Source organism: Callionymus lyra, chromosome 9 (assembly GCF_982586985.1).
Source record: "Callionymus lyra chromosome 9, fCalLyr1.hap1.1, whole genome shotgun sequence".
In the NCBI taxonomy this organism is placed as follows: domain Eukaryota; kingdom Metazoa; phylum Chordata; class Actinopteri; order Syngnathiformes; family Callionymidae; genus Callionymus; species Callionymus lyra.
In genome coordinates, this window is record NC_141826.1 from 21,763,065 (window position 1) to 21,778,548 (window position 15,484).

The 15,484-nt window shown below is 36.1% G+C and overlaps 1 protein-coding gene across 1 annotated transcript in view; it reads left to right on the forward strand.

Moving 5' to 3' along the window:
• tsc22d3 (TSC22 domain family, member 3) overlaps positions 1-15,484 on the forward strand; it is a 47,830-nt gene that overhangs the window by 30,058 nt on the left and 2,288 nt on the right. The window contains exon 2 of the mRNA XM_087799904.1: positions 15,337-15,388. Within this exon, the coding sequence (XP_087656030.1) occupies positions 15,337-15,388 (52 nt within the window). The remainder of the gene's footprint in view (positions 1-15,336; positions 15,389-15,484) is intronic.

Here is a 15,484-nt window from a genome sequence, read left to right on the forward strand (position 1 = left end):
GCACATTTTTTAGACCAAATGGCGCCACTTTTATCCGTAAAAAAACCCCTTAATATTATTAAAATATACATTTTCTTATTGTTTTGATGTTTATTTGAACAGCAGGTGGCAGTAGTGTTCAGTTGAACAACACATTGCACTAGAAAATTTACTCCGGGGACCACATTTTATACAGCAGCTGTTGTTAGGGTCCAAAAAAGCAAAAATTAAGTCAAAGTTGTTATTTTAAAAAAAAGAAAAAGGTAATAAAATTAAGCTCAAAATGATCCTATTATTCTTTCTATTCCCATTTTTTATATTTGTTTTTATAACCTGATGAAAAAAAAACACTTTTTTCGAGTGAAGCTTCATGAAGCAGTGTCATTGTTTTCAGAGTCCACTAGATGGCGTCTCTGCACTATTTTCCTTTGTTTATAATTTTTGTTTATAATTTTTTAAACTGATGGCGCCACTTACTGTCCTCCGAACAACATGACACTGTTTCATGAAGCTTCATAAATAAAACTTGTTATTTTGCGGATCAAAAGTCAAGATAAATGTTTCATAATTTACTCAAAAGACAAAAATTTGATGTGTTTATGTTTCAAGGAGAACAAATCAGATCAGAGTTTAATAAATATGGATCTGGTCCCCGACTTATATGTGTGACCTCAGCACGGGTGGGATATTTTGCCATAGGAAACAATGGAAACAAGCTTAATCAGCCAATCAGTTCTTTTCCCAATATATTTTGTTATACTCACTTAAATCTTTTTTGAGGGGCAAAAATACTGACATAAAAAGACAAAAAGACCGAAAACAAAAACTCTATAGTCATGTTTAGATATATATTAAGATAGATTTCAGAGAGGGTCACGATTATTCAGTTCAAGCCAAAATTGACAACTTTTTTTTACGTCTAGACAAAAAACAAAAGTTTCCAAAATCTAGGAATTAGCGTAAGTACTTTGTGGTTAATATTAGTGTTTAGCATCACGTCCTACAAAAAGCTTGTGTGAAGTTGAAAAACATATATTTTTTATGATTTATTGTACATTCTCTGGGTTGCGTAAAATGTACTGGTACTGTCCTGGTCTAAATAATGACAATCGTAGCAGCTAGCATGCTAACTAAAGTTGAAGACCTGTGCTGTGTCTCAAATCGCATACTAGCGTACTAAAAGTTAGTATTTTTAGTACGTTAGTGTGTCTCAATTCTTAGTATGCGAAATTTAGTGCGCCATGCATACTAAATTGGCGTACTAACAAGCCCACAAAACTAGCATGGTTCGATGGACACTAACCACACTAAACAGCCGCCATTTTAGTGACGTTTTAAACGGAAGTTACGTCATATATAAATGCATATACATGCATATACTTAAATGTGTATTTTCAGCAGCAGTAGGAGGATAAACACGTTTTCGCTGCTGATACCAGCTTAAATATCTCGCGATTATTTAGATTCTCATATTTTTTCTTTATTTCTTTTTCCAAAGTTGCAATACGTGCTGCCAGCAGGTGTCGGCGATAGCGTTCAAACAGCTGCTTGAAACATCGTTAAATAGAAGTAGAAGAAGAAGCTGTCATGTGATTTCGGGTTAGTGTGTAGCTTCAGGGTTTGATTTGAGACATACTATCTGCGGAGAATTTGCATACTAGTTAGTATGCATACTAAACTGATGCATACTAACTTCTAGCATACTAAGATTAGTATGCGATTTGAGACACAGCACAGCTGAAAGGGTTTGGATCGCCATTTTGAAGTTATACATTTAAGTTTTGTCGGCTCCTTGTTGGGATTTTCCGTCTATATTCCATATGTTCTCCCAGTATTTGAGAGAATAGTCGACCATAGACCAACTGATCATGAGACGATAAAATAATTCTGTTGATATTGTTCATCTTAAAGTCTTAAAACTACTCAAAAACGATAGCAGTTTGTCCGATAACAAGGTAATAAACGCTGGTGACCTTCCTCGGCGCGTCCATGAGAACCTCCAGATTGCTCCATCGTCGTCTCGCAGGTGACGGACTCTCAGCTTTGAGTCTCAGCGGACGAGCCTGCAGGAGTCTGTGGGAACCGCTCGATGTTGGGTCGACAGGGACGGGGACGGCCGGCGGGGGGGGGCCCCTGATCCGGTCCAGTCCAGATCTTGTACCGTGGACGAGTGTCGTCGTGTGCGAACGTGTGGCCGAGTGCGTACTTCGGGGCAAACAAAAACACCCGGCGGGGTTGAACCGTGGAGGTTCTGGGGGCCCCCCCGCGGTGTCGGCCCGGGTGCCGGTGACTCGGGTCGTGCAGCTGTGCCTGGACGAGCTGACTGGAAAAACACGGTAAACAAGAAAAAGGCAAGAGGTTTTAGTTGCGGTTCGTCCAAGGTCTCAGAATACTCAGAGTAATATGTTTTATAAGATAAGAGATTCCTTTATTAGTCACACTGTCGCATGTTTACAGCAGAAAAACAACAATAAAAACAATGATAATAAATCAATATTAAACAATAATAGTAATCTATTAAGATATCGCAATACAAAGAAGTAAAACGCAACAATAGAAAAACAACAATAAGAAAAACACAAGTACATAAGTAAAGAAATATGTAGATTAATTACGTTTTTATGATATAATCTAACAGCAGTGAAGTAGGAAGTAACAGTGGATTCTCTTCTTCCTGAATAAGTTAAATAAATAAAACTAAATGATCTTGAGAGTACCTTTAGTTTTACGCTTCTATCATTCATCTTATAATTGACTGTATTTTCAGAATATAACACGTATTATATCTTAAAGGCAAATATCAATGACATTTTTTTCCTATGTTAGGCTCATCGTGTTACAAGGAAATTATACAAGACTTAGTAGTATTACTCCACAAAGCTCCTGACCACGAAGTCAAGCTAAGTAATAAAAAGAAGCGTTGCAGAGTAATATTACAGAGCCTCGTTGAGTAATACCAAGTAGCCATTAGGAGTAATACTACGGAGTATTCGCAAAGTAATACCAAGTAGCCTCCTGGAGTAATACAATGGATTATTACGAGTAATACCAAGTAGCCTTACGGAGTTATACTACAGATCTTTGTAGAGTAATACCAAGTAGCCTACTGGAGTAATACTACGGATCTTTGCAGGGTCATACAAAGTAGCCTCCTGGTGTAATACTATGGAGCTTTACGGAGTAACACTACGGAGCTACACAGAGTAATACCTAGTAGCCTCCTTGAGTAATACTACGAAGCCTTGTGAAGTCATACAAAGTAGTCTTCTGGATTAATACTAGGGAGCCTTGCGTAGTAATGCGAAGTAGCCTTTGCGGTGTTATACTTTGGAGCCTCACAGACTAATCCAGTAACCTCGTGGAGTAATACTATGGAGGCTCGCGAAGTAATACCAAGAAACCTCGCGGTGTATTACTACGAGGCTCAACGACTAACACCAAGTAATCTCGGGAAGTAATACCAAGTAGCCTTGCAAAGTAATACTACAGAACCAAAATCATACTCAAATATTTTTACATATATGTATGTATATATAGACAATATCAATAAGACAGCAGAATAATACGATTTCACGTGAGCCTTATAGTCCAAAGTATGTGGTACTAGAAACTCGACAATGATGATAAATGGAAGGATATTCAATGGAAAACCTTAATGTGGACATTGTTTTGTGTTAAGAAAAACCAGAGAGACATTTGTGATATGAAACAGTCACTATTGTTACTTTCTGAAAAACAAATTTTCTGCGCCCAGTGTGTGATTAAATCTGGCACAACTGTTGTATACAAATATTAAACAATAACAATAAAATGATTAAGTTAAGCTGCTACTGATTCCAGTTGAACTTGTATGTTCCTCAGGCATGTTCCTTGACTGAACGACCAGCCAAGCCTTCATTATTTACCCAGGATTCTCTCCAAGATGACCTTGGGAGCCGCCTTAGTTTCGGCCGCAAATAGCCTGGAGTGTTTAAAGTCGTTAATTGAAAACAGAGCGTGAAGAAAACATTTCCATTTCTCAATGTCACCACCGTTGCTCGGGATCAGCGTGTTCCCTCTGCTGGACGTCGGAATTCCAGAGATGAAGGCGCCGATTAAAAAACGTGGCGACGCGCGATCGCGGAGGGTCATAAAGAGGCGCAGGAAAGCAACGCTGGCAGACGAACGAGGACAGATGGTCGTCAGGTCCTGGTGGAGATCCAGGCGACTGTTTATTCAATCACCGTCATCGCTCGAGCTAATGGCCGCGATAAAGATCCTCCTGTCACGACACACTTCTTGTAGACACGTTAGAAACGTTGTTTACGGTAAAATAGTCAAGTAGCTACTGTGCATCCAAAAACGTACATGGGAACATACTCGTAGTAGTATTCGTAGTAGAAATAGTATTCATAGTATTTCTAGTAGTAGTACTAGTACTCGTAGTAGTACTGCTACTAGTTCTACAAGTACTAGTTGTGGAATTATTAGTAAAAAATTGAAGTAGTAGTGGAATTAGTATTAAAAGTACAAATTTCACTAGTATTACTACTAGTAGTAGAAGTAGTAAAAGTAAAAGATGAAGAAGTTAAATTAGAAGTAGAAGAAAAGTAGAAGTACAAGAAGAAGAAGTAGAAGTAGAAGTGAAGTATAAATATAAGTAGAAGAGAAGTAGAAGTAGAAGAGCGGTATTTGTATAAGTAAAAGAGAAGTAGAAGTAGAAGTAGAAGTAGAAGTAGAAGTAGAAGTAGAAGTAGAAGAGAAGTAGAAGTAGAAGACAAATATAAGTATAAGTACAAGTATAAGTACAAGAGAACTATCAGTAGAAGTAGAAGAGAAGTACGAGTAGAAGAGAAGTATAACTAGAAGTAGAAGAGACGTATAAGTAAAAGAGAAGTAGAAGTAGAAGAGAAGTACAAGTACAAGTACAAGTACAAGTACAAGTACAAGTACAAGTATAAGAGTTTTTGGACAAACCGCTAACATAATCTGTTCAATGTCACATGACAGGCCAAAGGGTTGTTCCGTCGTTACTGTAGCTCAAATGCTAATTAACGCTGCACTGGCGACTGAACCCCTGACCTATGACCTTCATCTGGAGCCCCCAGTGAGACCACTTTAGCGAGTCCTAACCCTGTATAATCCCGTATCTGTTCAAGCTGACGAATGTGTTCTGGTGTGTGTTTACGTTTGTAGCAAACAGACAGAGATGTTCTACCTGAGGCGACCCGAGCGCTTCAGTCATGATGAGAGTAAATATAGTCGAGAGGAACGCCTTCACACACTCGAATATAAAGTTGTATACGTTTGTATATGTTTCTATATTTAGTATATACAATACTTGGAGTTTGTTTTTAATGATGTATTTATATTTGTTTTTTGTACATATTCACTCACCTATGTGTGGCCTATTAAGATAAATATTTAATTTAATATTTAAATAGAATATTTATTGAAAAAAATGTGTTTTTTTTTCTAAATACCTACTAATTTTCTAAATATAATTTCCAAAAAATGTTAATCTCAATATTCCCTCAAATTATTTTGAGGGGCAACAAATATTTATCAAAAAATAACAAAGAAAAACAAGTCGTTCGTACTCTGACCTCACAGCCCTGACAAAAAAGAAAAAAAAAATAGAAAAAAGGACATAAAATAACTTAAAAATGTCAATAATAAAAATAAAATATATTTTTTTATAAACCATTAATTAAAAATAATGATATAACTAATTATACTATTTTTTTTTACATTTAATCAAATTATACTGAGGGAAAAGAAATATCCACCGAAAGGACAAATAAAAAAAAATGTAGAAAAGTTATATTAAGAGTTAATACAGTAATAAATACAAAAAACAATCTTTAGCTGTAAGAAACATCTTCTACTTGAATAATTAACAGTAAACTCTGACCTCATTACAGCCCCAATAAAAGCCAAAAAAGAGAAAAAAGTACAACAAAAAATAACCCTTCATATGCTATATTAAATACTAATAAATCATTAATTAAAAATAATTATATAAACCTATTTTTTCTGAATATGATATCAATATTTTATTAAATTATTTAGTGAGAAATATTCACTTACAGTCAAAGGACAAAGGCCCAAAAAAAAATAACTTAAAGTTATATTTAGAGCTAATACTGTATTTATCATGAAATAAAACACGTAGTTGTAACATTATATACATGTTCTTCTCACATCATTCCTTCTAATCTAATGAGAGCCTCGACCCAAGTAAAAAAATAAAAAAGGAAAAAATAAAATACAGCTAAATATTCATAAGCCATTTATTAAAAATAATATATAAACACTTTTTATTTCCTTAATATTATCTATTATTATCTAATATTCACTCAGATTATTTTGAGGGGCTAAAGAAAGGACCTGTTACTTGTCAACGTTATTAATTATATTTCTTTGACATTTAATATTAGTCATATTTTTTAAAAAGATATTAAATCCCACCAATCTGTGGCTGTCATGTAGAGACTTGAAGTGTCAGTAAGTGCTGTGTAATTACCTGAAGACAAACTGTCTTTAGATGTGTTGTTGCAATGGAACCTCCTGCTATTATCTCACCACCAACAATCCTCTAAATACACCTGGTGACAGATGCGGCGGATCATGGCGAGGATTGTTGATGCATCTGTCTGGAATGTTACATAATTAAACCTCCTTTTCCCTTTTTTTTCATTTTCCTCAAAGCTCTTATGTATTGTATTATTTTAATTTTTACCAATACATTATCAGATCTTTTGTAATTTATTGACCATAATATGTTTTGCCATTATTATTATCAATTATGATGCATTTAAACAAATATCTAAAAGTACTAAATATTTACTATACAGAAGACATTTTCTAAATTATATAGTTTGCAAAAAAATTCTAATCTTCTTACTCTAGTCATGATGTTTAGAAAATAATAATAATAATAATAAAATATTTTTCTTCGATTGAGCTGCAGCGTTTGCTCATTTTTGTGTTGCAATTAAACTTCCGACCGCTGGATGGCAGCATTCATTACGTCCTCCGCAGCTAAAGGAACAATAAAATCCTTTGGGATGACTGAGGACGAGAGGATACAGTGGACTTTTTGGCAATATGATTAAGCATTTTTTTTTTACATATAGTTTCAGTACTTAGATAAAAGAACATGTTCATCAAACCTTTAGAAGAAATTTCCGTTTTTTTAATTGACTTTAAGTGTGTTGTTTTATTTACAGTTTCAAAGTATTTGACTTCATACTGTATATCTAGTTTTACTGAGAAGATTTTATTTAAATATATATATATTTTTTTCTTCTTACTCTAGTCGTGATGTTTGTCGTATTTTGTCAGTATTTCAAGTTTTTTTGTTTTACGAACATGTTTAATAAACATTTTTAAGATTTGATTTAAAATATATTTTTTCACGAATATACTTGTAAATATATCTAATTTGCTTGAGAATACTTTATTTTGAAATCCAATCAAAAGTTTTTTTTCCTTCTTACCCCAGTCGTGATGTGTGTTTGTGTCGGATGATGATAAGCAAGAGTTTCTCTATATTTATTTACTAACATTTTTGAAGTAAAGTATTTAATAGAGTATAGAGTATTAGAGTATTTTTTTTCATTATTTTATTTTTAATCACTTTTTTTATTTGATTCATAGTCTAGTCATGATGCCGGTTTTTTTTGTAAGATGAAGCATTTTTTAAGAATTTAAACATTTGATTTGAAGTATATTGTTTTACAAATATCTTAAAGTAAAGTACATATCTAGTTTTCTTGATAGTATTTTATTTTTTTAACCTGTTTTTTCCTTCTCACTCTTTTCATCATATGATTAAATAACCGTTTTTGAGTGTATTATTTCACAAAAAAAGTTAACTAAAAATATATATAGTAATTTTTTCATCAAATATTTATTTTCTTTTCTTGAGTATTGGCAACAGCACTAACAGCTCGAGCAGCTTCTTTTGAAAGAGTAAAAAAAAATGAGCAACTGTTCTCTAAAAGCTCACTTAGCATCGAGGCTCAGCTTCTACTCGTCGCTAGAGTCTACAGACAAAACAACTGGCAGCGATTCAAGGTGTTGTCATCGTCGAACTCAAAGGCCATTTTGTTCCTCGAGCTGTCGTCGTTCGACTGGTACCGGCGAGCGACTGGTACCGGCAGACGAGGCCGGTCGTCGAGCGGAGACTCGTTCATTTTTGAAGCCGACATGGGTCAGACCAGGACCCGCTTCTCTCAGGAAGCTCCCGTCAGGGTCCTGCCCTCGTCTCCCGGGATGATGTGCGCCTTTCGTTTGCCGGAACCTGCTCCGAGGTTCTGCTGCCACCATCCCTACTTCACCTTCGACCGACGCATGAGTTGCTCGCCGCCGTTCTCGCCCTCGCAGCTCAGGAGGCCTGATCGCCGGTAAGTTCGGCGGCCGACGGACTTTATTTGACGAAACACTATTAATTCCACGGCTCTTGAGTATACAGCGAGATCCTGGTGGTGACTGAGGACGAGAGGATACAGTCGACTCTAGCATTAGATAAAAAAACGTGATTTATTTTACAGTAGTGGTCTGAGAAAATATCAATATACTTGTATATACAGCGATATCCTGGGGATGACTGAGGACAAGAGGATACAGGCGACTCTAGCATTAGATAAAAAAACGTGATTTATTTTACAGTAGTGGTCTGAGAAAATATCAATATACTTGAATATACAGCGATATCCTGGGGATGACTGAGGACAAGAGGATACAGGCGACTCCAGCATTAGATAAAAAACGTGATTTATTTGACAGTAGTGGTCTGAGAAAATATCAATATACTTGAATATACAGCGATATCCTGGTGATGACTGAGGACGAGAGGATACAGTCGACTCCAGCATTCGATTAAAAAACATGTTTTTTTCCACCGTAATGGTCTGAGAAAATATCAATACACTTGAATATACGGTGTGATTCTGGTGATGACTGAGGACGAGAGGATACAGTCAACTACAGCATTAGATAAAATGTATTTGTTTATTTCACGGTAGTGGTCTGAGTAAAATATCAATGCACTTGAATATACAGCAAGATCCTGGTCGTGACTGAGGACGAGAGGATACAGTCGACTCTAGCATTAGATAAAAAACGTGATTTATTTGACAGTAGTGGTCTGAGAAAATATCAATATACTTGAATATACAGCGATATCCTGGGGATGACTGAGGACAAGAGGATACAGGCGACTCCAGCATTAGATAAAAAACGTGATTAATTTGACAGTAGTGGTCTGAGAAAATATCAATACACTTGAATATACAGCGAGAGCCTGATGGTGACTGAGGACGAGAGGATATAGTGACTCCTGCCTCTTTTTAAAACTGTTGTGCAAACAAAGGAAATCAGTTACGAATTTGTCAAGAGTCATGTGGTCTGTAAATTCTATAACACCAGAGTCAAGTACTGGACAATACTACACATATATCCTTGTTACTACAGTATCACACAATATTACATCAAGGGCCACTTTTCATAGAGTCATTGTTGTAAAGGGCCTCAAGCAAAAATTAAGTAAGTAAGTAAGTAAGTAAGTAATATTTATTTATATAGCGCTTTTCGAGACCAGGGTCACAAAGCGCTTTAACAATCAAAACAATACTCAAAACAGTACATACTTCAAAGATCAAGACAACACCGAGAACAACACAGGAGTTCGAGAAATTCAAGGAAAAGCCTGAACAAATAGAAACGTCTTAAGATGTTTCTTAAAGGAGTCAGTAGATCCATCAAGCGCAAAGAGAGAGGAAGATTGTTCCAAAGCTTAGGAGCAACAGCCTGAAAAGATTTCTCTCCTCTGGTCCTGAGCCGTGTGCGTGGAACCATCAGTAGATTCTGATCCACAGACCTCAGAGACCGAGCTGGGGTGTAAGGCTGGATCAGATCAGTGATGTAAGGAGGAGCCTGACCATGAATAGATCTGAAAGTAAGAACCAGAATTTTAAAGTTGATCCTGAAAGAAACTGGAAGCCAGTGAAGAGTTTTAAGGATTAAGGGGCCAAGAGTATACAATCAAGCTAAAAATGCTGAAATTGTTACTTTAGGTTTCATTTAAAAATATTCTGATATAAAATTAAAATTGTTAGTTTGACCTTTAACCTCACCAGGGCCACATACAGTCACAGTACTATCATTAAACCCCTGGTTCACCCTCAAAAAAAAAGAATGACACGTCTTCCTTCGACCAAATATCATCCTGGTGAACAACAACAAGGTCATGTTTCCTCTTGTCATCCTTCACCAGGCAGCCTCAATGGAGAGCAGATTAATAGATGATTCAGTGGATTCAGACTTCCACTGGAGCCCCGGGGCCACAGTCGGGGGCCAACCCTCGAGAAGGCTCTTAACTTGTTAACCAAAAGAATGCGGTTGTTTGCCTTCGTCGTCCGTCGTTAGTCCTGATGAATCACTGGGTTACATAAGGTGGTTAACTTTCAAGGGCGAGTGACTCACTCGAGCCAAACATGGACACACTAATGCTTTTTCTTACTAAATCCAAACTTGAGATACACAAGGATGTGAAAAGTCTAGGAATGTTTCCATCCGTTCTTGAAGAAAATCCACAGTTTTTAGTTCCCAAGATTCCTTAAATTCGACTTGTGTACTATCACTTTTATTTATAAACTTACTTTTGGAAAGCTAAAGAATAATCGAGGGGCGATTTCAATCTTTTTAGTCGTAAACATAAAGAAATTTCAGGAAGTGTTTTTTGGTCAAAATGAAGAACATAATGATACTAATAACTGATCTTTTGTGTCACTTCCTGGTTTTAGTGGTGAGACAAATAGAGTGAGAAAAAAAAGACAGACCAAAAAAATCGTGATATAAGAGTGACTAACCTTTGCCCTGGACTGATTCGTCAAAATAACCAATAAATTCAGCTCAGTGCAGCGTGACTGCGGGAGGAAGTAGCTCACAGTTACAAAATGAAAGCAGCCAGATGGATGGTTAACTTCAGGTTTGAGACTGAGAGGCTAATTTCAGGATAAAAGGCTTATCTGTGAATTCCCGTTTGAATAAATGATAAAAAAAAAAAAGGAAAAGTAGTACTAGCGACTCTTTTTGGAATACTGGTAGTACTGGTGATAATTTATGGTCTACTGTTAGTACTACTGACATTTTTTGGCACATTAGTAGAACTGGTGACACTTTTTGGCCTACTGGCAGTACTATTCATACTTTTGGCCTACAAGTATTCCTAGTGACTACTTTTGTGATACAAGTAGTACTAGCAACACCTTTGTGATCTACTGTGGGTACTAGCGACACCTTTTTGGTCTACCATTACTTCTACCTCATATTTTGGTCTACTATTACTACTAGTGACATTTTTTGGCCTGCTAGTGTCACTCGTATGGTTAGTACTAGTGAGACCTTTGGTCTATTGCTAGCACTACCGACACCTTTTGTCTGCAGTTACTTCTAGCTAAACCTTTAGGTCTACTGTTATAAGTGTGTCGTTGTGTATTCAAGCCAGAGGCTAAACCCTTGTATGTTCCTAATGGTTGCGTCACGGCCTACTGCCATCAGCGCGAGCCGTTGAATAGTGGCTCTGGTGATTTAGAATCAATATATGTATATTTATATGTTAAATGTTAATACATAAATAGATTTAACTCAATTTCTGTCGCAAGATTTTGCTAGCTACTTTAAGCTAACACGCTAACAAAATGCACTGATTCTGAATCTGCGGCTGTTTCTTTGTATTGATATTGTCTCATTTTTTTGGGTTGTGAAAAACATGTTTTGCAACAAATACTTTTGTGATAACATTGCGGTTCGTCCAAAGTACCAGGATCTTCACGCTGCCTCGATGTGTTAATAGATTTTTTGGGTTATGACGTGCGGAGGAACGCTTGAGTTCTTTGTTTAAGTAAAAGTGTTTCTCGTGTTTTGTAGGTTTTCAATAGTTTCTGATAAAAAAGTGATGACACAGCAGTCTGACAGCAAGATGGTCCCTGGTTCAGGGAACTCGGGCTTGTTTTCGTGGAGTCCCTGAAACATACCGAGGTTAGAGTGACTCTAAATTCTTCCGAGGTGTCAGTGGTTGCTGCAAGGAACTGGTGACCTTTCACCTCTAACCCCATGAGTAGCCGAGACAGGCGCCGATCCCCCGCGACCCTGTAAGACGAACGAACCCGAGCAAACAAAAACTTTGAAAACCTATAATAGTGAAGAAGACAAGAGTTGGTTTTAAAGATTTGAACATATTTTAGGTTTGGATACAAAAATATATTTCTAGAAATCAAAAATTTACACGTAAAGGAAAATTATAATTTCATTGTTTTTGGTCAGAAAATATAAAGTTTTAGTTTTATAAATTCATGTCGTGACATTAAAATATATAATGTAATGAAAAAGAGTTATAAAAATGGTTAATTCAGAAATAAAGAAACATTTTATTAATTGTGATTGTCTGGTGAAGCTTCGTGAAACAGTGTCATGTTGTTCAGAGGTCAGTAGGTGGCGCCATCAGTTTAAAAATGAAGTGATTTTTCATTAGAACAGTTTTTCAAAACAAAGGAAAATAGTATCAGAGACGCCATCTAGTGGACTCTAAGAAAATAATGACACTGTTTCATGAAGCTTCATCAAATCATCACTAGTTATATAAATATGAATATATCTATGAATATATATATATCATTTGATAAAATGTATAATGTATCAAATATGTTCATTCAAAGTTACTGTACACACTAAATTATTATTATTTTTACAGATGAATTATCGCACATTCAACAAGTACATGAAGTATTTAGAAATGTTTTTTATAAATAATTGGTATAAAAAAATGTTGCAAAGACTTATTTTTTTCAATAACAACAACAATAATAATTGCATCGTTAATTTAATTCCTTTCATAAGATAAAACATCAAGTATCATAAGAAACAAATACTCATTTTGAAACCAAATATTTCCAAAACGTCAGCTATAAAAGCTGCCAAAGTCCACTGTATCCTCTCATCCTCAGTCATCCCACAGGATTTCATTGTTCCTTTAGCTGCGGAGGACTTAAGGACTGCTGATGATTCAGAAATAATGTATAAAATAATAATGAATGTGTTTTTAGTACAAGACAATAAACACAAGAACATAATTTAAAAGGCTATTGACTTTCTATTGTATTTCATAATTAAATGTAAGTATAAATACATCGTGACCTACTTTTTAGTTGCCAGAAAAATTTGAGATAAGTATTATTGCAGTTACAACAAGTATATGAGCCTTAGGTATTCAGAAGATTGATTGATAAAATAATGCAAATTATTAAGAATTAGCTTCAGATTATTTTATTTCAATAGTGAAAATAAATCGTAAGTAATAATGCACGTGTTAATTAGTGCGTAACATGAATTAACATGTGAAAAGTATTCTAAGAAACGCATTCTAGTGTCACTCATTTTTATTAACTCGATTAAAAGCATATTTCTATCAGCAAGAGATGCTTCGTAACATCAACAAGAACCTGTGCAGACAAAGCTGACGGATCTCTTGCACAATGACGCGTCAAACGCTCTGAAGAAAACAAGCCGACAGCAGGCGTGTTTTTCTCAGTCTTGTTCGTGGTTAACCACAAGTGTTCGCTACATGCAGCGAGAACACTTACGTCACCATGTGTCGGTCGGTCAAAGGTCAGATCTTGAAGCCAGTTTTACATGTGAACATCATGTGGTTTATGGCACGTGTGATCGTCTCTAGCATGAACTGTACACACAGAGGAGGGAAATACTGCAATATAGCTGCAGGATATGTTGAATTATTGAGGCAAACGAGGAATGGAAGTTTTTTTCCTGGTGCAGATGGTAAATGTATTTAAGCCTGATCGCCACTGGAGGTCACTAGAGATCACGTGAATAGGGGAAATATACCAGCGCCGTCCATGGAAAAGTACTTAAAGATGTAAATACATATACATGTGCGGGAACACCGTGGCCTAGTACACTGTGTATGACCGAGGAAAAAACAACACGAGGAAACAATACTATTAATTTATATTTTGCTTCGTTCCTCCTTCATTGGGGGATGTTTTTAAGTTCTCAAAAACTGATCAGAAAAACAGATTAAACATGTGTGCACATTATATTAGGAAATACTGCACACTTGTTAAAAACAAGAACTGCAAAACCGCAATAATAGTAATGATAATGATAATAAAATAATAATAATACAAGGATTATGAAGTAAAATAGACACTAAAATTTGATCAATATGTCAACTAACGCAAACACAATAAAAAGTACTACAAGAAAATGAATAGGAATGCAATTTACTTTGTATTGCATTACATTACGGTAATTAAATGTACTTGCGCAAAAAGTATGAATACATCGTGACCTAGTTTTAGTTGCAAGAAAAAATCAAGAGTATAGAGTTTTTTTTGTTCACGTGCTGCAATTTCTTTTTAATTTAATTAAATAATAAAAATATAAATAGGAACGTTTTGTTACAAAACCGATAAAAAAAAGTGTGATTTTTAAATTTGTCGGAATTTCCTGACTCAGCACACTTTTAACGCAAAGTTATTTTTTACATAACATGCAACATACGCTTTTAAAGTGTGAAATAGTTGTTATATATGGTGTAGCAGGTTGTAAGATTGAATATCAATAGTCCGGCGTGAAAACAACGTGGTGCAGATCGATAAAAACATTGCAGCCATTTCCAAATGGGGATTTTCCTTACGCTCCTTAAACGCACCATAAAAAAAAAGTCCAGCCCGCCGTTTTAATTTGACTAATGATATGCGCGCGTCATATGACGTCACGAGGCCGGCCGTATATAAGGTGAGCGCGGGCAGAAATAGCATCAGAGACAGTCGCTCGTCCAAAGCGGAGCTAAAGCAACAAGAAACCATAAGACACAGCACTGGCAACGATAGTGCATCGCTTTTTAAAAAAGAAACAATTCTTTGCTAACGAGGAGAACCAACCAGTCGCAAACGTGGCGAGAAGTATCTTCCAGCGGAGCTTGGTGCTGAACATGAGCGCGGAGATGTTCGCCAAGTCGCCGATGGAGGTCGCGGTCTACGAGTTACATAACTTCTCCATATCCTTCTTCTCCTCGCTGCTCGGGGGAGACGTGGTGTCGGTGAAGCTTGACAACAGGTACGAACCGCAAACGACAACAACAAGCGAGCCTGGCTCGGGTTAAAAAAAACTGTACTAAACGCTTAAGTATATTAGCCTTGTTGTTTTTGTCACCGGGGCAAAGTGCGCATGCGCCGAACTCGAAACTCAACAACAACAAACAAAAGTTGCTTAAAAAACGGTTTTTTTTACGTTGATCTTGTGATGTTGACCGTTTATTTATGATCTTTTTTCTTCTTATCTTTGCAGTGCCTCTGGTGCTAGCGTCGTGGCCATCGACAACAAGATCGAGCAGGCAATGGTGAGCAAAAGTTGATAAAAAGTGTAACTTTTTTTAAAAAAGTGTGTAACTTTTTAAATGCTGGGATGTCTTTGATCTATTGTGACGGGATGCGAC